At 37.9% G+C, this 26,581-nt stretch overlaps 2 protein-coding genes across 3 annotated transcripts; one reads left to right on the top strand and one right to left on the bottom strand.

The window, feature by feature from the left end:
* Positions 1-1,073: 1,073 nt before the first annotated feature.
* LOC122670751 (sodium-dependent phosphate transport protein 1, chloroplastic-like) lies at positions 1,074-20,783 on the top strand. 2 transcript variants are annotated; one of them, XM_043867733.1, is made up of 10 exons: positions 1,074-1,540; positions 3,164-3,271; positions 7,451-7,606; positions 9,887-10,102; positions 12,058-12,267; positions 15,229-15,366; positions 17,950-18,051; positions 19,227-19,292; positions 19,571-19,655; positions 20,199-20,783. In XM_043867733.1, the coding sequence occupies exons 1-10, from the start codon at positions 1,130-1,132 to the stop codon at positions 20,294-20,296; spliced, it is 1,590 nt and encodes a 529-aa protein (XP_043723668.1). In that variant the 5' UTR covers positions 1,074-1,129; the 3' UTR covers positions 20,297-20,783. The 2 variants fall into 2 exon arrangements, with proteins under 2 accessions (XP_043723668.1, XP_043723675.1); XM_043867740.1 differs by lacking the exon at positions 19,571-19,655 and having other exon boundaries at positions 1,075-1,540.
* A 1,730-nt stretch (positions 20,784-22,513) lies between these two features.
* On the bottom strand, positions 22,514-24,145 carry LOC122658389 (cytochrome P450 86A1-like). The gene has a single exon (XM_043853324.1). It carries the CDS (start codon positions 24,103-24,105, stop codon positions 22,540-22,542), a length of 1,566 nt encoding a protein of 521 aa, XP_043709259.1. The 5' UTR covers positions 24,106-24,145; the 3' UTR covers positions 22,514-22,539.
* Positions 24,146-26,581: the final 2,436 nt, after the last annotated feature.

Raw genomic sequence — 26,581 nt, 5'->3', positions numbered from 1 at the left:
GAAGTTGCAAATGGATAAGGAACCGGATATGGCAAATCCAAAGGATCGCAATTCAGTTTTGTCCTCATCAATTGAAAGAATCTGGATGAGAAAACAAGAATGACAATGGATTCAGTTTACAGTCGAGAAAATCTCCATGTAATTCCCCAATATACCCCTCGCATATAACAAATAGTGTAAGAAAAGCTTGAAAATGTCACTTTTATGGAATCGGACCCGGATTGGCCCGGTATCGGCCAGGCCAGTATTATAGTTCTAAGAATTGGTATAGACCCAATATTGGTCTGTATTGGTTTAGATTGGCCTGCACTGTTTTTGATGATTTGATCCAGATTGGATTAGATCAGTCGATCCGGATCGATATTCGATCCATGGGCCAATCATGGTTTGAGGAATCAGTATCAGATCAACTGATTTGTATTGGTATAGATGGAGATAATATCAATTTCTAACCGATCCCATATCGGTGGATCGGTACAGACAAGGATAAAAATATTAAAAATTTGAAAATTTCAAAGAAAACATGGGTAAACTGTTTGATTCAAACCGATATGGACCGATCTGGATCAATATCAGATCAGAATCGACCAATATCGATTACTAAAATCATGGAGCCAGTAGCAATCCCCAACCAGGATCAGTTAGAAATGCCAATACCAATTCATATTTGCCGATTCTACGGATCTAATACCAATTCTTAGAACCATGCCAAGAACCCCTTCACTAAACCTTTTTGTCAGCGAGAGCCTTAGAGGGACAAAAAAAGGTGAAATTGCGTAGGGGCAAATGCATCGATTCAGATTAAGGATGTAAATGAATAGTTGAAATCCGTTTCCATATCCGTGTCCGTATCCGTCTCCGATACATACTTATCGCTCTCTCTCTCTCTTTTCTTTTTATTACCTCCAAACTCCAGTTCCAATTAACTAAATTAACTAACCCAATGCTTTCCTAATTCCCGGTATATTCCTCTTCAAACAATAGACAGGTGTCTAAACGAGAGCCAGTGCCCATAAATATCTCTCGTTCCTCACTCCATGAATGAAGTCTATTCTTTTCTTTCTTCTGCAGCTTTTAAAATCATCGGACAGTGCTTTCTCGATAACGAAAACGTTTCGCGCTCTAAGCCATGAATGCCGGAGCGGCTTTTCTCTCTCTCGCTCCAGACTTCTCTTATTTGCAGAAGCACAAGAACTCTAATGCTCCTAGGGTTAGTAGAAAGATAGTCTGTTCTAACTTTGACTGGCAAAGTGAAAGATTTCTTCGGTACTCCAATTTTCATGTTTTATCGGTAAGTTCAGTTTCGTTGGAAAGCTTTGGCCGGAGGAAAATCGGTAGAGTTTGGGCCGATGTGAAATCCGAGCCATACGACATCGTGGACTCGGCACCGGATGCTGTCAAGTTTCTAGATGCTATGAATGATGTTAGTATTGCAGAGGACTCCCCAGAACGCGCGTTTCCATGGTGGGAACAGTTTCCCAAGCGTTGGGTGATTGTAATTCTGTGTTCCTCAGCTTTTCTACTCTGCAATATGGATAGAGTAAGCGTCTTCTTTCCTCAATTACTCTGTTTTGTGAAGTTAGACTGCTTCTTAATTGCATGGCAGTCAAAACAATTGGTGATGATTCTGTCATTTTGATATTCCTATACTCTTTTCCTTCAGTGAATTTTTTTTACTTAAATTGTAGCAACAATCTGCTAGTTTCTAAGACAATTTGAAGAGTTGCAGGCTTACAGCTTTCATGGTGGTCATTTTCCTGAGCGTTTTGCTTCTTGTATATTATAAGGAGTTGTGACTGGTTGAGTTTGAGGTTGTTTGAATCATTAAAGACTTGAATTCTTGTGCTCATTTTCGGAGCTTCCTCCCATCTTGGTTTTTCTTCCCTACAGAAAACTATCTGTGGTTGTCTTTTGTTGTTAAATATTTCCTGTAGTGATTTTTATTGAACTATCCCATTTGTTGAAATTTAACGCCTCAACTTGATACTGGAATGCTCTGCCAATCTGCTACAGATAGGCTTGTCATGTCAGGCCATGACATAATATAGAGACCCTTGGGAACACTAATGGTCTTTGCTGTTAAATAATCACAAGCTGCTACTGCATATGCCCAGCCACCATTTACGTAGAGTTTTCTTATTATAAAAGCTTGGTGAATTTGATTACTACTAAAACAGTTTTTTTCCCCTTTTTGCCTAACGGTGGTGGCAGGGGATGCAGGAAGGCAATTACTAAATATTAACGGCCAACTTATTATATTATCATGAATTGATACTTAATAAAAAAAAATCCCAGAACCACTCTTTTCAAATTTCCTACCGCACATCAATGGAAGGAACCATTATGTCTTTAGTGATCAGTGTTCATCAGATTCATACAAGCATAAAAGCAGTGAACTGACAAAAATGATTAAAAAAACAAACAGAAAGTTAGGTAGTATAGAAGAGTTAGAGACAGGATAATGGGTGAATTGCATGGCAGATGAGATAACCACCAAAATAAAATAAAACTCGGCAATCCTAAGTTTTTGTAAAGACACCAATTTTCCTTATATTTCTGGACTTTTTGTACATTTATAAATATAGAGAAAATGTAATTTAAGGAGAATCATACATTGAGAATATAGTGAAAGTAAACCAATATGTAGTTTCCATTATCCTTTGCATATTCAGGCATATGCATTTCTTGATATGCTTCCCCTTCCCCCCTTTATGCTTGTATCCCTTGCCTTTGTCATATTTATAGAAGTGTGACTTCATTTTTCACACATATGCTAGCTCGTACATAACGTGGCCTACATTTATATTAGCGGGTGTGGCCACAGGATGATATTGATATGATAGTATGTATACTTTTACCTTATCTGGGGATTATATTGATGCTCATTGAACACATCCCACAGATATGCTTGATAATCTTATTACTGAAAGGTCAATAAATAATTTTATGCTTGGTTGTTTGGATATTTTGATATATTATTTTCAACATCTTTTCTTTTTATTTAATGTTCAAGAGTTGTTTATTTGTTCTCCATGATTAATTTCCTTTGAAAATATTAATTGGGAAGAATTGTTCCATTAATTCTGATAAGTTATAAGGATTATCAAAGATGGCATGGGTTGTTCTCATTGTACTATTGCAAGACTAAACTTTTGTTTGGCAGGTAAATATGAGCATTGCCATCCTTCCAATGTCAGCAGAATTCAATTGGAGTCCCACAACTGTTGGTTTGATTCAATCTTCTTTTTTCTGGGGTTACCTTCTTACCCAGGTTGGTGAACATTGATTGATCAAACCTTTTGTATTCAAAACTTTTAACATTATTTGTAGGGCTATGAACTCTGAATTGTCATCTGTAGCTACTGAAAAAGAAAAGGGAGAATTGCCTAGATCTACTTGATAACAAAAAGATTTACAGGATTGGTAGGTATAATTTATATTTTACAATAGCAAACTACCATATTAAAAAGATTTTTCAAATCCCCATCCAAGTAAAAAAAGCTACAAGAACAACCAAAAATACCCCCCATCTTTCTCTCTCCTCCATCCCCCTCTTCCCCGCTCTACTAACCCGCCCCCATCACCAGCACCGCCACCCTCCCACCCCTCCCCTGCAAACCCACTACCATGGTCTCCTTCCTTAATGAATCATTCAATAAAAGGAAAAACAATCCAAGCAGCTAGGAATAGAATAAATAAGAAATCCCAAACAATCTCTCTCTTAAGAAATATATGTCTGCGCTTTGGTTCCGTTTCCGCAACTATTAGTCTCTCCACCGCTACCGTTGGAGGAAGAAGCAGAGGAAGAAGAGTCGCCATGACTATCCTCTTCATGCCTCACACACTCTTACTCTTCTTCTTCCTGCTTGGACTCTTCTGTATTGAATAAATCAGTATCTTGTTTTGAGAAATTCATTTGCTTGCTCAGGTCAGGAAATCTATGACGCCAGACATAAGACTGATTTGGTTCTAAGAAATCCATTTTCTTCTTCTGCTTCCTTCCAATGTTAGGGTTAGGGTTCACGTTTATTGAATAGTTTTAGTCTTCAATTTGTTTAATAGGGTTTAGCTTTGGTTTTCTCCAAAAGGGAATTTGTTGGATGTGAGGGAATGAAGTTGGAGTTGAAGAGCAATCAAAGAAAGTTTCTCCTTTGTTTTCTTTTTTCAATATTGCAAAATTTGCTCTTTCAAACTTCTTATTTTGGGATAATTCCACTGAATTCTGTGAGCAGTTTCTTTGGATTTGATTAACTGGTTTTCCACACAAAGGGTAGCGCAGGAAGCACAGAACCAGGCATTCCCCAAGAAACCACCGAGCCATTGTTGCTCTTCCATTATCTTCTTTAGGTAGTTACCTTGAACTTCAATTCGTAACTGTAGCTACCTCTGAACCAAGTCCTAACTAGATTTAAACAGGTTGCCAATCTACCGTATACCCACTCAGGGATGAAAGTTACAAAGACTGGGCAGGTTTCCAGTGGAGGGAGGGAGGGAGGAAGATGAAGAAAGGGAAGGTTGTCAGGGGTATTTTAGGTTGTTCATGTAACCTTTTTTACTGGGATGGGGATTTGGTAAATCTTTTCAACGTCATAACTTGTCATTGTAAAATATAAATTATATCTATCAATTTTGCAAATCTTTTTTTTATCTAGTAGATCTAGGCAATTCTCCCAAAAGAAAATGTGGCATCTATTGATGGACCTAGGTTTTCCATTAACCTAACAAGTCAAGAAACTGGGGTTCCAAGGTTTCAAAAAAAAAAATCTATTGCCACATTGTTGTGTCCAGACCAGTATTCTCTGAATACTATCAGAGACGAAATCTGGTGCATGTTTTGGAGTTTAACATGAACTGAAAAAAGAAAATGGTCAGGGACTGTTACCAACCAAAGAAACTGTTAAGCAGTGGAATATCTTCTGGCTTGTAACTTTTCCTATAGAGAAGGGGATAAATAAATATAAAAATTTATCAGTGCTATGGAAGAGTTGTATTTTTTTCCATGTTGCCAGATGGTCACAATTTCAGACAAAAATGGGTAAAAAAAAAATCAAGTTTTGTTATGGAATCCACTGTGTCCAGCATAGATATGTCTGCCATTGAGAATCCACATATAGAAAACATGTAGCCGTTGCACAACATTGGGAACTTTTAAAGATGAAGTGTACTTGTTTGATATCTTAAAGTGATCTTTATCACAATGGTCTCAATAATAATGCTACAATAGCTGAAACCATGTAAGCCTTGTAGCTCTCACGTTATTATATTCCACACCCAAGGAATGTCTAGTATTCCTTAGCATGTTTTATTAGGTTTTGCTCTTTGTGGAAGATACAAGTCTCAGATTTTCAAGAAGGCATAATTTGTATGCAATGATATATCACATTTGGAAAGAAAGAAATGGTTGGCTTCTTCAGAACAAAGCAACGACAGATCTGGAGGATGTGCTGCAGACCATAATCAGATAGATGAAGCTTAAATTTTATTTTAACCCTCTGGGAAGGATACTGACTGGGTCAGACCAGTTTTTCAATTAAAATAAAAGTGAAATGCAAGTTTGGATCCTATTTTAATGACTCCAGGTAATATAGTTCCAAAATGGTCTGTATGTATATATCCTGTCTGATGAGGATCTCGCGAGGATTTGTTCAATTCAGATTTTTCTATTAGGTACCAGAATGCAGTTATCATAATGACTAGAGAGTGTCTTGTAGAGGTTTTCATGGTTTTTCCTACTTGTAGAAGAAAGGTGAAAGTTCTTAAGGGAGCTGGATTGCAGAAGGGAAGTTCTTGAACTTATCTAAGATGCAATGTGCAGTGCCCCAATTCATTCACTACAGTTTCTGGTATCAAAAGGTTTTCTTTGGGACTTCAAAAAGTGAGGATCCTCTCATACATCAGTTGTATTCTTTGGAACATCGTTGTTTCTTGGGAATTTTGTACTCCGGGAAAAGTTAGTGAAACAAATTGCTTATGTAATGAAGATGTGTATTTAGAGTTTTACAAGTAACTTTATTGCTCACTTAGTTACTAAGCTGGTTGAGGTCCTTGCTTATCACTCTTCTCTCAATCCCTTTATAAAAATACCTTACATACATACATAAATAAATACATAATTAAATAAACAAGGGCATATTTAAAAATAAATTTAATAACATGATGCCTATCAGTCATTTTAGTTTTTTCTCCTATTTCTTTATGCGGCCAATGTTTTGGCCTAATTACTGTGCTTCGAGTTAATGGGCTTGAGTATGTCATTTTTATACTCTGTAATTATTGAACATTAATGACTGCCAAAAATATTTTTACATAAAAAAGTCCAGACACCCTTGGAGGATTGTTCATGATATCAAGAACCATTAGAGTATATTATTAATCTCCACAGTTTTGTTTAGAACACAAACTTCTTTTAGTCATGGCTGTAGCACTTGCTTTTACCTTTTCAGTCAAGAAGTTGGTGTTTTTAAGCTAGCAAAATCTATTTTCCCAGATAGCAAGTATGCAAGCCCGGTATGATATTTTCTACTTAAAAAGTATAATATCAGAAAAGATATACTCCATCTCAAAGTGCCCAGGTATCCTAGTTGAAGATGCCTGGTAGCAAAGTCAGTCTAGTCTATGAGAGGTAATGCTACATACTTGCTTCAAAGGATGTCTACATAGGCTGGCAAGTAAAGTTCTCACCCACCATAACTGTTGATTGGGTAAAAACTGAATACAGTGAATCCTACGTACTTAACAAGATTCTATGAACTTCACAAAATTATCTTCATTGTATTGCTTAAAAAAATCTCAATCTCGTAAAACCGCCCTGGTTCCTGAAGTCATCAGACATTGCCAATTACAAAAGCTACTGAAACTTGCCTACTTCAGTTGTAGAGTTATCAGCGTAATGAAGTGTCACTCTAATCAAATGTGGTTCTAAAGTATTTCTTTTCCCCATGTAACAGTGTGATAGTTTGTATACGTGGATTTTTCTTGTTTTTCTAAATTCAGAAAGGCATCATATTTCATTTAGCTCAGCTGATAAGCTCACTTGCTGGTTGTACCAGTGACACAGCTTAGCATGGGGAGGGTAGTGTCATGAGCTGGGGCCTTTCCTTGTACCTGCCCCCAAAAGAAAATCCGGTTACAAGCACTTGTGAAAATTTTCTTCTTCTCGTTTATGAACTTTTCCAACCGTTACATCCTATTTATGTCAACCAATTTGGTCACTGGCTTTATGTTCATGAACTGTTTGGAGTCTGACTAATACTTTTTCATTCAAACATCCTCACTACAAACTGAGGGTAATTCTCTGCCTTGAGATTATATATTTTGACTTTGTTACACTATGCATGTGAAAAATTCCTTCAATACTGTAGCTTCAGGACATTTCCTCACCCCTTTAAATGGTTATTCATTATAAGTTATTTTCTAGGGTTTCTTCTAACTGGAAAATTTAATTTTGTAGATTGCTGGAGGTATATGGGCAGATAAAGTTGGTGGGAAGCGTGTACTGGGATTCGGGGTAGTTTGGTGGTCCATCGCAACAATTCTCACACCTGTTGCTGCTAAGATTGGGTTGCCTTTCTTACTTGTTGTCCGTGCATTCATGGGGATTGGTGAGGTTAGTTCCTTAATTTACTTGAGAAAATATCAAATTGGCTGCCTCATTAGGAAGGTGTTCACATTCGGCCTTCTTATAAGTTTGATAATGGCTTATAGTTGTCCGGTTGATATACTTCTTTCAGATGTAATTTCTAATTGCCTCACATCTATATAGTGTAGAAACAAAGGAATTTGTCTTTTGATCAAAATTCAAATACAAGGCAGTTGTAAATCATTTTCATACTTAAGGTAAAGGGGTTTCAGCACTTGAAATTATTTATTCTCCATAAACCACCAAATACTCAACACAACTCAACTAATCCTTGACGCAACTACAACTACTTTTTCCTACATGAGTACTGTTGTGTTGGTCCTCTATTTAGCACTTGAAATCATAAGCACACATGTCCTTTCTTACTACTGCAGCCCAAATCATTTTTTCCCCTATACCCATATTAATATAAGAAATTCCAATTTGCACTGTAGCATAAATCTACTAATAATACTTCCAATTTATCCTTTTGAGATGACTGCAGCCCAAGTAATTTTCGATTACCCCCTTATCCTTTTAACACTTTCAACCTTCCTCTTCTCCTAATGGTTACAATGGAGTTCAAAGTCACCTAAGGATTAGGGATCAAAATTCCCAGTAAAATTCCAGAATCTTAGAGATAGGAACAACCAGATTTCAGGAGAAATTAAGCATCAGAAAATCAAAGGGTCTGATCTGGATGATAAGCTGTTCAAATTCTTAGGATATTCAATAGAACAACATATCAAAAGATGAAAGCAGTCCAAGGGTCAGATTCTGAGATATGAAAGAACCGTACTAAGGTTAGGTCTGTTAGATATTCAAGAACAGAATTCCTGAACCAGAAATTGATAACAGGAAATAAGGAAATCAAAACTGAATTATTAGGAATATCATAAATTGAAGCATGAACAAATAGCAGAAGTCATATTTCAGTAAACAAACCCAAAAACCTGAGAATTATACTAGAATTAGGATAATTTGGAATTCAATGGATGTGCAGTCCTAAGAACAGATCAGAACTGATATTCAGATGCAGCAGGAATATTAGAACAATATTATGAAACCAGATTTTTATAAACTCAATTCAGAAAATAGGGTTTTGTAGAATTTGACTGCAAGTAGGAAACTGAAACTTGATGAGAAGATAGGATTTTGAAACAGAGTTTGAAATCAGAACTTCAAACCAGATCAGAGGATAGTAGACTGAAGAAGAAAACAGAACAGTATCTAACAGAATAAGAAAAGAAGAATTAAAGATGCACAGGAAATAAAAAATAGGACCTGGTTTGATAGAAGAACAAGACAAGAAGAAGAAAATGGAAAAGAAGGAACCTACTAAAACATTACTTTGGAATCACCACCAAGGCTTTTCCTGAAATCACCACCAGGAACCTACTGAATCACCACAGCAGGAAGGTCTGAATCACCTCAAAACCAAAAAGCTGAAGCCTTTTTATGACTCAAATCATGGGTGAGGTCATGCCTCTTACATGTTTAATTTTGACTCAAATCATGGGTGAGGTCATGCCTCTTACATGTTTAATTTAAGGGGAAAAAAAGGCATAAACAGATCACTAGGACTCTCCAGCTGCAGATTGTAGTCCTTGACTGACTCAAACTTTCTAAAAACAAGACTAAACTTTTAAAGGAAAACTCCTCTTTATGCAGGCTGTGTTTGGAGTAGTTTTATGCAACTAGGACTCCTAATAACTTGCATAAAATTGATTTGAAACAGGACTGAACATATCCCAGCCTCAGTAAACAACTTGATAGCAATAAATAAAAATTGGTTCAGACCATGAACTGCAGGCAAAAAATAAAAGCCTGAATTCGAAGAGCCACAAACCCCCTTTCTCTTTTTTCTGATAACAACTGAAATATAAAAAAGGGGAGTAAGGAAGTAAAAAAGAGATAGAATAAAATTACTAAAGGGAAAAGTCTAAGCAGTAGTCAAAGCAGCATCCCAGGAACAGCCCCCTACAAGGGGTCGGCTACACGGGTGCTTGTGCTCCAAACAACTCTATCCGTGGTCCTTTGTGTTCATTGTACATGACTGACCCATCTAGATTGGGTCCCCCTCATCTTCTTTCCTATTGGGGCTGGGCTGGTAGCCCTTAGTACATTTTATGCACTCCATTCTGATTATATGAACCAGAAAATGAGGATGCTTATATGTTATGGTATATTTCTGTTGACTTCTTTTTGGTTGAAGGTTTGTTGGATTATATTGTTGTCTTGTTGAGAGTTAGTTGAATCTTTTTGCAGGGTGTTGCCATGCCTGCCATGAATAATATTCTGTCAAAGTGGATTCCTGTTGGAGAGAGAAGTAGATCTTTAGCTCTAGTATACAGTGGGATGTACCTTGGATCAGTAACAGGATTGGCATTTTCACCTTTGCTGATACATAGGTTTGGTTGGCCATCAGTTTTTTACTCCTTTGGCTCTGTTGGGACTGTTTGGTTTGCAATATGGCTGAGTAAGGTAACTTTCTTACAATCATCATATATCCTGTTGTTTGTATTTCATCAACGTCATTGTAGTAGTGCTCATGCAGATACTTCAGTGGATCTTCCTATTATGTGGGAACACACTTAGGTAGACATATGTTTGCAATCTAAGTAGTTCTATATTATCCTTACTGGCAGAGTGTATGTTTTACTTTAGCATCTCAAAGAGGGAAAAAAATTTAATTGTAATAGCATGGGACAATGAAAATGATGAGCTTGAAATGTGATAAGAAATAAATCTGGTGTCTTTATTGTTGGGGTTATTAGAACTAGTGCTGTCCTGCTATCAGTTTGTTTATGCGGTACCTGGATAATTGAAATCTGATACTCATGTCCATCCTTTAACATCAAATGCAAAAGAAGTTGGAAATTGGTGTCATATGTTGGTATTGATATGTCCATATTAACTAGCAATCGTTGGCTGAGGCATAATGTTATTGCGGGCACAACATAATCTTGTAGTTCTGTACTGATATTCATGATATTTCATTAATTTTGTGAACATGTCCATTACAACTCAATATTCTGTCCTAAGAAGTTTTAGTATCTCAACTAGTCTCCATTTTAAGAGGGAGTTGCCACAACCCACATCTGCCGAAATTCAGTCACATGTCAATTTCTAAACCATGCCTTACATGCTTCATTACAGGATGATTAGAACTATATTCTTTATTTGCCCTTTGATTAAATTTCACGAGAATCAATAACAATACATACCAACAGGAGGCATTTGCAGTGGATCTAAGTTGTTAGGTGTAGTTTCAAGAGTTCCTATGTGCTACTGGTGCCTTCTTCCACTGGGAAGCAGGACTTTCAAACATGTCATTTTCTATCTCATATCTGACATGATTTGTCATAGATGTTTAAAATAATATCTCCTCTGTCATCCTTGAGTTATGACAAAAATATTTCTATCAGTATGCATCTAGAGGAGATATGATGTAGCTCTACATTGTAGTGTACTATTGATATCTGAAAAGGTTTAAGATAAGTAGAATGGAGACGGAGTATACCGTGTGTAACTTTAGTAACTCTGGGACTGACGAGGGGGTGAAAGTTGATGAGATGGAGATTCCGCAAAGTGATTATTTTAGGTATCTGGGACAATCATCAGTAAGGAAGGTGATATAGAAGATGATGTTTCACAGAGAATTAAAGGAGGATGGATGAACTGGCGAGGTGCATCCGGAGTGTTATGTGATTGGCGGATCCCTTTAAAGCTTAAAAGGAAAATTTTACAATATAGTCATCCGACCAGCTATGATGTATGACGCAAAATGTTGGGTAGTTAATAAGCATCATGTAGATAAATTAAGTGTAACGAAGATGAGGATGTTGAGATGGATGTGTGTCAAAACTAGGAACGATAAAATAAGGAATGATCATATTAGAGCTGATTTGAGAGTAGTCCTGATTCAAGATAAGCTACGAGAAAGTTGTCTTAGGTGGCATGGCCATGTTCAATGGAGGCCTTTGGATGCTCCAATTCAGAGGAGTGACTTGATTCAAATTGAAGGTACTAAAAGAGCTAAGGGCAAGCCTAAAATGACCCTAGGAGAAGTGATGAGGAAAGACATGCATAGTTAGGTCTTGTTTCAAGTATGACATCGGATGGAGCTGATTGGAGTGCAAGGATCCAAGTAGCTGACCCCAGTTAGTTGGAGTAAGGCTGAGTTGTTGTAGTTGTTGTGTTCCTTTTCTTTTTACTATTATTATTAATATTTAGTCTTTGCAAGGATCCATGTAGCCGATCCCATTTAGTTGGGATAAGGCTGAGTTGTTGTTGTTGTATGTACCCATGATATTGATAAATATGTATAAGATGCCAAAAGTGAAGGATTACAGAATCTATCTTTGTGATTTTTTCCACCACTTCCGTACATGCTTAGATTTCTGATGCTACTTCACCTTTGGAAACTGATGTCATAGGCACACAGCTCACCTTTTGAAGATCCTGAACTTCGTCCTGAAGAAAAGAGGCTTATCATTAGTGGCAATCCTCCTAAGGACCCTGTGACGACAATACCGTGGAGACTAATATTATCAAAAGCACCTGTCTGGGCCCTAATAGTCTCCCACTTCTGCCACAATTGGGGGACATTCATTCTTCTCACATGGATGCCGACATACTATAACCAGGTAAAATTTCTAACAAGCATCCAGTTGTGGTTAACTAAATCCGTGTTCACAGCATGACAGACATAAGTTTAAAAAGTTTGTTATCAATCATCTGTTTGTAAATTACTATAATTGGAACTATTAAATCAAGTAAATGCGGGGAAATATTCATATTACCCTGTCTCATAGCAATTGGGATAAGGCTCAGTGAGTTGAATTGAATTAAATTTCTGTTGCTTATATGTGTGTTAATGTAGACAAACTTGTGCACCTAGAAGAGGCAACATGGATTGGGCCACAAATGTCATGAGGTACTAAATAAACATATAAGCTATCTGGGAAACAACTGAATACACCATTCTGGTGGTAAGAAGAAACAAAAGAATAGGGAAAGAGAAGCGCAAGAGTTTGGGTTGCTTGGCAATACTCTTATGATTCCTGGCCCAGGACTAAGTTGCCAAAGTGTGGCATGAAGAGGGAACATGACAAGATTGGGATGTTAGCGCAGCAAATTTAAAATGATTCAAAAGGTTTGGAGTGTTTTTTTGTCAATGTTCACTAAGTAGTTAAGTGTTTGATTTGAAATTAATGTTAATCTGCTAGGATGTATTAACTATTTGTTCAAAAAGATAATATGGACTAAAGGGTTGGAGAAATAAGCGGATGGTTAACTGTCTATTTTAGTTGTCTATCAAGAAAAAGTGTTCTGTCTTGGTTGATACATGTTATAAATGAGAAAACATTTCTATTTTAAAATACAGATGATTAACCATCTGTTTTAGTTGTCTATAAGAAAAAGTGTAATGTTTTAGTTGATACATGTTGTTAGTTGTAACAGAGCTGGAAAGAATAAACCAGCAACAGAAGAAGAGAAGAGAAGAGAGCACTCCGCTTGTAGGTTTGTGAAAAAACTGTGAGTGTGTAATCATTCCACACCTCAGCTTCCTTTATTTATATAATAGGTTACAACCTAGAATCAAACTGCCTAGGAATCATATTAGAAATAGGAAACTAACCTAGTAGACATCAAACTGAAGCTAGACAACTAAATAGGACAACTAATATCAAAATACCCGCAGGACTCTAAAATACATAAAATAGTTGTGTACATATGATCATGTACCCCATACATTAAAACTCGATAATCTCAACATTAGTAATGAGAAAACATTTCAAGTTTAAAACTGACAGATTGTCATGAGATGCTTTGTTGTTTTGGTTGAAGAGAATGATGCTAATGTCACATGACATCAGCTCTGATCAAGTGTTTATGTTGCTGTGTGAAAGTATGGGTGCTAATGTTGAGGAAAATAGGGAAAAGATTAGTTCCTCATAGACTGTGATGGCATTGCCCCCTCCTCACTATTTGTGGGTCTATAGGAGGAGAGGTTTGTTGTTGTTGTTGTTGTGCGTGTGTGGGAATGGCTCTATTATGAATAATAATGGACGTAATGAGCCTCCACTTACCTATTAAAAAAAAAAAAAAAAAACCTCCACTCTGTATTTTCAGGTTTGTGGTTCTCATGCTGATCCACTCTAAATTCTGACTGCATGAGATCCATGTATACTGAATGCAGCATGACAGTGATCTGCATGTTCTGGATGCGAAGGCTCCAGATTTGTTCATCTTTGTGGGCCCTGTACATATGCAATGGACTGGCTTGAATTAGCTCATCCATTTTTTGAGATATGTATGTTACCTGAACAGTACAAAATAGGAGCCACACCCATGTCAAAGTCATACGTGTGGGTAGTGGACCTAATCTCCATATTAGCCTCCATAAATGCACAATTTCAGCCCGGACACATATCACCATGTGAAAAAATAAAGGTTGAAAAGTCAGTCTTTTTGCAACACATGGAAGGGGGTGTAAACTGTAAATTACTGAGTTTGGCTCTGAAAATTGACTTATGGCTAAAGGCCCTAACCTATCTGCCCAATGTTCTGCAATGTGCACTGCAAAATCAGTAGTCTGCATGGTGGAAAACCATTTCCTGTGGACAAAAGATGTACACAATCCATGGTGAGATCTTTCTCCTTAAAATATTGATGAAACTCACGCCCCGCTCCGTAAGCACTACACCATAGATAGATGCTCTGTCCTAGTGATCAGAAGATCTGGCAGGGTCCATTCTCCAAGTTAATTCATCGTAGAATGTTGTATAACCTCCAAATCCCCTATCCTACTTTTCTGAGTCAAAAACCTCTTGTCTGTGTTGGATTCAAATACCCCTAATAACACAATCATGTGACGGAGTTAAATGGTAAATCTATTATGTGTGTATTGTTTCAACCGCTTACCCAAAAGCTAAAGCTCTTCAGAAAGGGCTACAACAATGTATATCAACACACAAGAGCATTCCCCCGCATGTGCAGGTCCACACACCCACGGCTCTGCACGTGACCCCATCATGTGGTGGTGCCATCATGTGGCACTAAGGGGCACAAAGTGTAGGGGCACAACAACAGTAACACATAACACAAACCCCTCTTACTTACTAGTTATCGAAAACACAAACTTTTGGCTTTGATACCAGTTACAACCGCTTATCCCAAAAGCTCGAGCTGTTAAGTAAGGGCCACAACAATGTATATCAACGCACAACATGTATAATGTTTGATAAGGAGTTATATGTTCCACGTACGGCTGCTTTTTCCACGAGTGAATATTAGCTGTTACATATACCCAAACTATGACTTTCCTTTTTCTTTCAGGCATTGTAGAATATATCTTCTGTGAGGCCGATTCTCTAACTTAGACTGTTGCGATGTCATCTTATTTTATCACTTAGTATGCTGCATGATAAATCTGATGCCACTGTGTGCATGTGTGTAGTATGCCGATCACTGTTCACATTTTTAATAGAAGTTTGTGGACATTGCTGATGGAGAAAAATGTGGGTGCTTCTAACAATTGATCCAATACAAGCATCTAGTGCGGAAAGCAAGTTTATTGACATTTATTATTGATTCCTTTCCAGGTCTTGAAGTTCAACCTCATGGAGTCTGGGCTTTTCTGTGTTTTACCCTGGCTTACAATGGCATTCTCGGCAAATGCTGGAGGGTGGATTGCAGACACACTTGTGAGCAAAGGGCTATCTGTTACCGTGGTTCGCAAGGTATTCTCGTTTTCTTTATTGAGATTGATGATGATGTCCTCGATTTCATATGCCATGCCACAGTACAGCTCACTCATATCATAAGAAACACTATTAATTTTTTTGAATTGCTCTCTAGATTAAAATGATTTGAATGCTTAATTCCGAACTATCCTGCTTGTTTTGTTTCCTTGTGCCTGAGCTTGAATGTCCATTTTGATAAAAACACAATTCCCAATTCTGATTGAATTGATATTAGTGATCTGCTACTATTTCAAATAACGTTGAAATTAAGGGACTGTTTTCATATCCATGACAATGTAGAAAATTGGGTTTTACCCCCCAGGCCTCTCTGAATCCTTGATTTAGTTCACCTTTGGCAGAATCTGTACTATCATTGTTTAAGGAAAAAAAAACCCTATCAATTAGGATTAATTTCTTTATTTCTAGGCCTAGGGGTTGTCACTTGTTACAATGATAAATGCTTGGACTCCCAACCTGAAGACATGAGTTTGAGTCTGGGTGGCCATTTCATGCAAAAAATACCAAAACTTGGGCCATTTGAAAACATATCTACGTTTAGGTCCAAATTTAGTAGGAATTAAAATGCTATAATCTTCTAAGAAATTGGTTCTGGGATGTATATACCATAGTTTGAAATCAGGACTAACCCAGGGTTTGATTGGTACTTTTGACCCAATTTCAGATGGGGAGTCCTTCTTCCATACACATGGAGGCATATTTTGTTTTAAATATTATATTTTTTGAAATTTTCAAAGATCCAATTAATCCAAAAATCTGTGGTTTGTGAAAAATCTCTTTATTGCTCTCAAGATTCAAGCTTAAGATCTGGGTGCTTTTAGGAATTACATTCCAAAATACAAGATTGGATTCAAATTGTGATTAACAAGAGTTCAATCCTTTTTCTTCAAATTTCCATTGTATTTAGTTCTTTTTCATTTATAATATCCTATATGTTTGCTAAGTTCAATATAGTGGAAAAAAGAGCAACCCAGTGCACCAGGCTCCCACTACTGCAGGGTCTGGGAGGGGCAAATGTACGCAGCCTTACCTCCTGCCTGCTTCGCAGGAGAGGCTGTTTCCAAGTTTAGTGTAGCGGATTAATGATATATTTGATTTGTTTTTCATAATGAATAGAGTCTATTTCTGATGGTTTGTAGTTTTCTTCCCACAATTTCTCATATTTAATGTCCTAAATTTTCTTATTTCTATATCTTAATTGATACAACAACAAACTCAGCCTTATCCCAACTTAATGGGGTTGGCTACATGGATCCAAACACAACAGGGAAAACTGAGTTTTGATTGTGCTTATATTAATCTTTTATTTACCCGAGTTTTTATGATATGATTTTCCAAGAAATCCCATTATAATTTGGTTCATGTATATTTTTGATTGTGCTTCGTTAACTTAGGATCTCTTACATGCATGAATCGTATTTTTGGCTAAATTTTTCATTGTTGATAATCTCATCAACCCATTTTCTGTGCATTGTTTATTGATATCTAGAGTTTACTTATACTTTAGTTCTCTGCAGTTAATTCTGATAAGATGTAATCTATTAGGATTCAAGTTTAGAATCAAAATCGGCATTGGCTTATTCATTTTCTGTCCCAGTTATTTGGTTGTAGGAAAAAAAGAAAAGTAATTTTACGGAATCTGTTGTCAGTTCACATTTACATGGATATACCTCACTTTTGTTGTTTTCCAGCATGTCAGGCTTCTGTCTTTATAATTCTTTGCTTGCTTTACTTCTATATTCTTATTTTAGTTTCATTTTCATATAATAACTTCAACATAAAATATATGTGTTAGTTGACATCGTTCTTTACCAGGTCAAAACAGCCATAAACATTCCAGTTTCATCACCTGATACCTGAACCCATTTTTGGGGCAGAAGACAGTCCATATCATCCTTATGTATAATATTGGCATGTTATGTGATAAATGTGTTATTCACCACTTCAGGCACTCTTAATCAATGAATTGGTGTCAGTAGCATCTCTATGATGTCACCGTAGAAAATAAAATTTCCCCTAGATTGATTGCACTTTGATCAATCATGTATGTGTTTTCTCATAAAAATGTGAAGGCTTGAATGAATTCAACCTGGAATAGGTCTAGGAATCCAAGAATTGACTCAAAACTGGTATTGCAATTTGTTATCTCATTTGAATTAGGATAGTTTCTGTCTTATATCATTTTAACTGATGCTATTGCACTCATTAGATCTTCTCACATTCTGTTCATAATATTTAGGATAAAATATTAGAATTTAGTACCTGATTCTTGAATACCCAATCATCTAGAGATGATGTGAACTGTCCTTTTCTCACCACTGCTTATCCACTCTAAGCCTTTTCATTTTTTGGAAGTGAGGTTGAAGATGGGTAAATGGCTCATGAACTAGGATCTGTTTAGCCCTGGTTGAGCATGTATTTATTTCCTCTCATACAAAATTTTGGTTTCTGGCTTCTACTGTTGTTTGCTATAGCAACCATTATTTCAGTCAAGATTTGTTGCATACCGTCAGTTCAAATCAGTTAGTGCTAATTAACTTTGTTCCTGGAATAACCTTGCAGATTATGCAGTCAATTGGGTTTCTTGGTCCAGCTTTCTTTCTAACTCAGCTCAGTCACGTCGATTCCCCTGCCTTGGCAGTTCTATGCATGACATGCAGTCAGGTTTGTCTTGATTATCCATAGTGCTGCAAAAGATAATTAAAAATAAATTCAGCTGTTACTGCTCCAGTTTGAGATTCGCAACTCGCTTCAAATATCTTTGATAGCTTATGGAAATGTCTAGAAATATAAATGGGATTCTAACAGAACCACTAAGAACCGGTCACCTTCTCCTTAGGGGAAAAGCCTATGGAAGATATAAGTCAACAAACAGGAAGTAGTCGTCTGATCCATCACATTATTTTGGGACATGCTTGCCTGTCAACAATGTCAAAGTGTCTTTAAGTTTGCTATTGATAGTCAATTATCTTTCAGAAAGGCCAAAGTAACGGAATACATGAACCTAATCTTATATGCTGTATTAGTTTCAAATTGATATAAATTTTGAATACAAGATCAATAATTTGGACAACTAGAAGAATTGGAGTCGCCACTTCTGAGATATTTTTGAAAAAAAAAAGAGCCTCCCAGTGTACGAGGCTCCCGCTACTGCAGGGTTTGGGAGGGGCAAATGTATGCAGCCCTACCCCTGCTTCGTGGAGAGCCTGTTTCCATGTTTCGAACCCACAACCTGATGGTTGCAATAGCACAACTTAACTGGTGTGCCAAGGCTCGCCCACTGAACAAATAACATTTAATGGTTGGAAAATGTGAGCACTACAACTAGATGATACATTAAAAAGTGTAGGCCTACAGATACGAAATCAAAGGTGAGTTTGTTTCAATGGACACTCATTGATGCAACCTTGAAAATGGGTGCTGCATCTTATGGTTCACTAAGGAGTATGGTTATATGCATTATACCTGAAGAACACATAGAAGATGCGACAGAGTAAAAGGAGGAATGCAGGCAATACTCTTTTGTGTCAAACGGCATAAAAATTTCACTTTTGTAGTGCTACAACGGGGTGGTAGATTCCTCCCCACCTTTCTTTGGGAGGTAGGGTTGCAATATTTGTTTGATTAGCGTTGTTGTACCATAACCTGCAATTAGGCCAGTTCTAAGCAGCTGCTTTACTGTTAGCATTTCTACTCTTCCAAGTATAAATATTTGATCATTGTCAATCTACCAAAATGAAGAATAATGAGAATAGTATTATGAGACATGATTAAGTTACAAATTGTGAGGTTCCATTTGGCTTGGGAGTATGTCTAATTGTTGTGTATCTTTTGAATAGGGAACTGATGCATTCTCTCAGTCAGGTCTATATTCTAATCATCTAGATATTGGCCCTCGATATGCTGTAAGTACTAATTCTTCCAGATATCATCGATGCTCAATACATTTTTTTTTTTTGCTATTAAGGTCAATACCATTTAATGGGAAATCACTATTTGTTCTGTGGATCCTCACCTTACATCACCCATTATTTGAATGATGTTGGATTTAAGATTTATCACAAGTGTTTGAAACTTGAATTAGTGTAGAAGGAAGAGAAGCAAGACTGTTATGACTTATCTTTACTGGACAAACAACAACAAATACAAATAATATATGTTTTATCTGAAATTTTTTACACAGGGAGTACTGCTTGGACTATCCAACACTGCAGGGGTACTGGCAGGTGTCCTTGGGACAGCAGCAACGGGTTACATCTTGCAACATGGTTTGTTTACGCCCTTTTGGTTTATTAATCTCTAATTAAGCATTATATATATATATATATATATATATATATATATAGTGTTTAGAAATCTCTTCACAGTTAATTAGAGTATACCAGTAGTATATGAAGAGGAAACTTGTGGTCTGATACCAATTTGTACTAAGTTTGTGTATTCTTAGGGAAAATTACAACTATATTCCCAACCAGATAAAGCTTATATGGCCAGCCCATGTAATTCTGCCACATGGCAGGATGATCTGGTGACTGATAATTCAGAATTTTATCAGAACAGTTGGTCATGTACTTAACATAACTAAATGTATTGATACACTTTTTCACCCCCAAAAAAGAAAAAGAGTAGTATTGGTACACTTCTGACTGTCGAAAGGATTGAAGAGATAGGATTATAGATGCTTAGCTGGCACCAACTGAATGGTTGGTCTAAGGTCATGGATATAAGCCATATATCTCATATGGACTTAGACACCATCGGCCTAGATTTCCTCATTTTACTAATGATTCTTCCATCACTTGACTGTTTAGGATCTTGGGATGATGTCTTCAAGGTTTCAGTTGGCCTCTATCTGGTAGGAACTGTTGTCTGGAACCTCTTCTCTACCGGCGAGAAAATCCTGGATTGATCATTAGAATACCTGATTATATTTGTGGGCTAGCTTTTGCCGACATACGTGACATGAAAAGAGTTTTGGAAGATAAAATTAAGAGAAGCAAGAAAAGAAATCAAGGTGGGACAAAAATGGAGAAAGGAATTCCTAGTGGTATTTGGTTACACAACTCATGGAGTGCCAGGAAAATCACAATGAAGAATCACATAACCCACATCACTCAGATCAAAAAGTTTTTATTCTCAAAATTTCCACTTGCTCAACATAATCGAACACATTTGCCTCCAGCTCTGCCAGGCTGATTGAACAATGGAAAATTCCAAATCATCTTAATATGATGCCTAACCTGTCATCATTGCTTGCACATATGTAATGGAGGAAAGATTTTTGTGTAATTGCCTTCAGCCATAGGCTTGTATATTTGTAACAGGTTAACCCTTGTCAATTTTGCTATGTAATGTAATTAATCGATGTCATTTTTTTGTGTAGATTCTGTGGCTAATTCTCTCTTCTGCCAATGTCCTGTCCTTTATAAGATGGAACAGAGATTTAGAAATTAGAAATGCTATACTTGATGGGACATACTTTTGTTTAAAATATTGCTTTTTTCTTTTTTATTTCTTTCTTCAAATTCCTGTCCTTTATTGGGATGGAAATGGAATATGCTCTATATTGGAGGGTTTTTTTTTTTTGGGGGGTGGGGTTAATATCTATATTAGAGGTGTCGACCACAAGTGCATGGTGTTCCAAAAAACGGGGCGGTCATTTTACCCCCATCATGTGTTTGGGGATAAAGTGCACACTCCCCCACCCCCCACCCCAATACACTCACACACACACTCGAAGAACATTTCTCCAACTAATATATACAAGAGTTTACTCAATACAACTACCAGAAATTGGTAGGGAGAAGTGGGACACTTGTAACATGAATGTTTCTGCTACACTGCTGTTAACCAAGGAAATGACAGCCACAACCCCATAAAAGTTAGAAATCCCACTCTGTCGATACCGATCTAGAAAGATCAGTATTAAATGGATTTTTGCCCCTGGTTTCATTTTGGGAGTTAACAATCCAGACTGTATTGAAGAGGTTCCTGAGACAGCATGGAAGAGTCACAATATTAAGAAGCAAGGTCCAAGAATTCAAAGGGGGTAGAATTACTGAATAAATACGAGCTGTGGCTAATATCTGTGGCATAAAAGAAGCATCCCACCAACTTCGTAGGCGTCTGGTGGTCGAGTTGATCCTAGAACAGTACTGTTGCGCTGATGCGGCAAGAAATGCGCTAACGCCTCAACTATAAATGGGCGTGCAAACGCATCTTTGCAATAGGATTGATGGCACACCTATCGTCCACCGTGGCACTCTAATATTCATGTTAGGTGGAGGCCAGCAAGAAGACTGCGACTAGGGAGACAAAGTGGAATTGAAGTCATGACAGTCTAAAAGAACAGAATAAAACACCAACCAAACGAAAAAAACTGATGATATGTTTGAAAACCAGGGCTATGTGAATCCCCTTACCATAAAAGGCCATTTAAAACATAAAAAAAATATAGACCAAGCTACTGTTGAATGTAAGCATAACAAACATGATTAAGGCCTAAGGATCCAGATCCTCTACTTGTCCGAGTGGGGGTAAGACGAACATTGCACGTAACATCGTGTTTGAATAATACGATCCTACCAGACAACTCGGCAATAGAAGATCTAAATTGAACAACAATAGGCCTTCCTCAATAAACGAATAAGAACTATCAAAGATTTCGGATAGGATCCACGGGCTTAGCCTTTTTCATCTCCACTAATATATATTTTTTTTGGGTAAATATCTCCACTAATTAAAATTTATTTTTTTTAACCATTTTACACTTAGTCGGTACAGATTCATGGATACGGGATCGGTCAGAAATTGGTATCAACCCCCAGCCGATATTGATACGAATCAGCCATACCTGACTTTATGAATCTGGCTCAGAGAGAGAGAGAGAGAGAGAGTTACACTTAATTTATTTTATTATTACAGGACGTAAATAACAGAACAAATTACAACATGTAATCTATAACATCAAAATGAACGAAATGAATCATGAGAACGAAAAATCCCCCTAAGACACGGGAGAAAGAAATGCAAAGCAAATTATAACGGTAGTTCCTGAACAATACAATATTGGCAGTAGTTGCAGAGATCCAGAAGAAGAAGAAGAAGCACAAACATTAAGTTCAGTTCCCCATACCAAGAAGAAACCCCTGACTAGGTGGAAGAAGTGACGCTGCCACTGTCCCCTTCCAGATTCCGCTGGTGTACGTTTACACGCATCCCGTTCTTCATGAAGAGCGTCAGCGACATCTTCTGCTCAACGCGGTGACCGGGTACCAGCGACAGCCGGTGACGTATCAGTATTGCCGCAGCCACCGACTTCATCTGCAGATAGGCCAAGTCTTTCCCCAAGCAAGTCCTAGGTCCCGCATTAAACGCCACGTACTTATAACCCTCTTTCGGTGTTTCGTACCGGTCCCCATCCGATGAGATCCACCGTTCCGGCCGAAACTCCAAGCAATCATCTCCCCATATGGCTTTCATCCTCCCCACCGAGTAAATCGAGTAAGTAATCGTCGAACCTGCCGGAACAACCGTTCCGTCCGGTAAGAAATCATCCGATAAGACATACTTGGAGTCCTCCGGCACGGACGGGTACAACCGAAGCGTCTCGGACAGCGCTGCTTTAAGATAGACAAGTTGATCCACTTCATCGAATCCCAGCGGCTCTTCCACCCATTTATGTTGATCCTCACCACGTGTCTTCCTAAGGACCGTCGATATCTCGTTGATGATCTTCTCCTCCACTAGCGGGTGAGACATGAGCAACCAGAAAAACCAACTTAGTGCAACGGATGACGTGTCTCGGCCAGCAAGAACGAAGTTGAGAGCAATAAAACTTAGAACCGAGCTTGGGAAGAAGTTGCCGTCGATGTCTTTTTTCTCGAGGAAACGTGAGAGCAAATCATCCGACGGTGCTTCTTTACGTGCTATGATGGCCTCCATCATGTAATTTTCCACTATTCTGAGGCTCTCCTTCAGTACCTTCTCTGATCCGATCCCTAAAGCTTTCTTTAATCTCCAGAACAGACTCGGATAGAGTAGCCTCTGCATAGTCGCCTCAGTGGCCGAGTCGAACGCGACGGAAAACGGGTTATCAGGTAACTCGGGGGAAAGCGTTTCAGGATCCTTACCAAAGGTAAGCCCACATATATTATCGAACGTTAAGCGAAGCAACAAGTCCTGCAAGTCTACAGGGGAGTTATCGGTGGTGGCCTTGGCGAGAATCGGCCATAACCGTGACTCAATCGTCCGGTTGACCCATCGAGCCATGGCTTGACGGAGTGTTCGTGTGGTGAACTCAAGCGCCGCTGTCTTGCGTTGGATTAGCCATGTATGGCCGTCGCTGTTGAAAATGCCTTGGCCTAATAAGTCATCGAAGGCGGTTTGCAAGGTCGGACCTTTTGGGTAGTTTTCGAACCGGGTTCGGAGTATGTGTTCGATGTTCTTAGGATGACAGGTAACTGTATAGAAACCTAGCCTGCGAGCTACGAAAGGCAGAGGCAGAATGCTAGTCTGGTAGGTGACAGATCCACCGGTGCGTCGAAGGTTGTCAGCTATCCAATCATGAATTCGAGACCGGTTTGCGATCAAGCCAGGGAGACTCCCGACAACAGGCCAGGCCTTTGGACCGGACAGGGTTCGTGCTAGGAGATAGAACCAGATGAGATACGCTGACAAGGCGGCTGTCACGACGAAGCAGAGAAGTGAGGTATCCATTTAATGGGTTATAAGTAGTAGAACAGATGAGCGCCGAGAGAGTAGTGGAGATTGGAGATTGGAGATTTGGAGATTGAAGATTGGAGAGTGGAGAGGAAGAATGACAGTAGAAGGATATATAGTGATAGTATCGTGAGAATATTTAAAAGAGGTTACTGTAGGAAGGGGTTGTTAGGAAAATAATTACAAATGCGATGAGAGTTGCTGTTTAGTTGATAAGAAATTAGAAATGTTTTATGAAAAGACACGAAAGCGTTACAAGTAGAATAGAATCGTGGTGACGTTCCTTTTCTTTTCTTTTGATGCTGGCTGGTAGAATTAAGAAAGAATCTGTGTGAGTGTATGTAGTACTGTGGTGACTTAAGGAAACGAGAGAGTGAGGGTGGTTAGAAGCTGTTTACCCGCATTGAGAAAATTGCGATTTAATTGGGTTTTGGAGAATGAGAATTTTGAATTCTGGACCTTTTCAATATGGGAGAAGTTAACTTGGCAATCAATGGAAACTTCTAAAACCACACAAAAACAAAAAAGTAAAGGGTTTGTTGGTCAGTGCTCCATTCATTCATTTTTTGGGGGTATTTTAAATTGAGAAATATAAAAATTGGGGATAGTTTCCACGATTCATCAAATGAGGGGGTGGGTTAAATTCGGTGATGTCACACTCTAGTCTTTAGAACACAGATTCCCTTATCTGTTCGGTTAAGGATGTCAATTCCCTACCGTAGGTAACCATTTACCGTACTGAATTATTCGTATCATATCGTACCATATTGAAAATAATTCGATACGATACTAGTATGAGAAAATGGTAACGTATTCAAAATGATATGGTATTGGTATGGAGGTTGATACCGGCAGTACATATCGATACGGTACTGAATTACTGAATATTGGTACCGTACCATATTACCGACATATATATACATATATATATATATATATATATATATATATATATATATAATACATTTACAAAAATATACACTATTATATATAATATAAGAAATCGTATAACAAATATCGTATATCATACAAAATACATATTGAATCGATACCATATAGTACGGTATCGATATGGGAAAATGGTACCGTACTTGGTACTATATGGTACCAGTATGGGGTGTTTGGCTTCGGTACTGTACTGAATAGGGGTGTCAATGGGCTGGGCTGGACCTTAACCCAAACCCAACTCTAGGAGCTTTAACCTAAACCCAAGTCCAGCCGGACCCTGCCAGAGCCCAGTATGCCCTTAACCCAACCCAACCTTGGTAGGATTTTCCCAAGCCTGGCCCAATCCTATTTGGCCCATTGAATAGTGAAATTATAAAAACCCGTCATGGCATCACAAGTTCACAACCCACTTAACAAAGCCCCAAGCCCCTGCCCACTTTTTGATGTATTATATTAATAAAATTAATGTATTATATATACATACATACATATATATATATATATATATATATATATATATATATATATATATATATAGTATATAATACATTAATACAGGATCGTGTTGGCCTTGCCAGGGCCGAGTCCTCAACCCAGGAGAGATAACATCACATCATGCGACCCTGGGCTATGCGGGAGTCACGGGACACCTCGGGCAGTGGTGTGGGTCATGCTGCTTTGAGTGTGGTGCATAAACAGCCAAAGACAACGATAAAGTAGGCAAAATCAACAACAATGCCATTTATCAAGTGGCTTGCACAATCCTAGCCAAGGTAGAGATTTATTGGGTAATATGTCTTGTATTATGTAATAGTTCACATAGTTATTATTGGACGTACTTGTTTAAATTTAGTCGAGTTTTGGGTCTATTACAAATACAAGAGTAAAATTGTAATTATGTGGGAATTATGGTTTTTAAGGTTCTATATATATTATCTATGTGAGAAAAAACTTTAGAGACAAGTAAATAAGATCACAAATGAGGTGGAGAGTGGTGTAAAATGTTTTTTTGATTTAATGTGAAATTTGTCTGATTCTCTTGAGTGGATGTAAACATTTGTGTCGAACTACAACAACATTCATCATGTTTGTTTACGATTTCTTTCTCATACAATCATATAGGCCCATATGATTGGTCGTTATACTGTTTCTCACCCCGCTAGTGGTGTGACGTGGGAGATTTCCCACAATACAGTAGTGGGAGATCTGTTCCCATAACCAAAATAATTTTCCTTTCTTTTGGGAGGGGGGAAGATAACCAACGCTGGCTGTGTAGTCGATGAGTCTAATCTCCTGCAGCCTATGTATCTGTGACCAATCCCAAACAGAACAAGCACAGAAACCCATTAATTTCACTTGAATTGCACAAAAACGAACATGCTAGTTCTATGCAGCAGAACAAGCAATGACGATGGAACCAAGCAAAGAGATGCCGCCTCACGAATCCCGCACTCGCATCCGCTGAATTGAAAGGCCCAGTATCAGTGTATCACCCCAGCCAACCATTTCTTCTGACCCAAGATAC

This window comes from Telopea speciosissima, chromosome 1 (assembly GCF_018873765.1).
Source record: "Telopea speciosissima isolate NSW1024214 ecotype Mountain lineage chromosome 1, Tspe_v1, whole genome shotgun sequence".
NCBI classification, from domain to species: domain Eukaryota; kingdom Viridiplantae; phylum Streptophyta; class Magnoliopsida; order Proteales; family Proteaceae; genus Telopea; species Telopea speciosissima.
The sequence above is the reverse complement of the archived record's forward strand: the minus strand, read 5'-3'. Positions and strand labels throughout refer to the sequence as shown.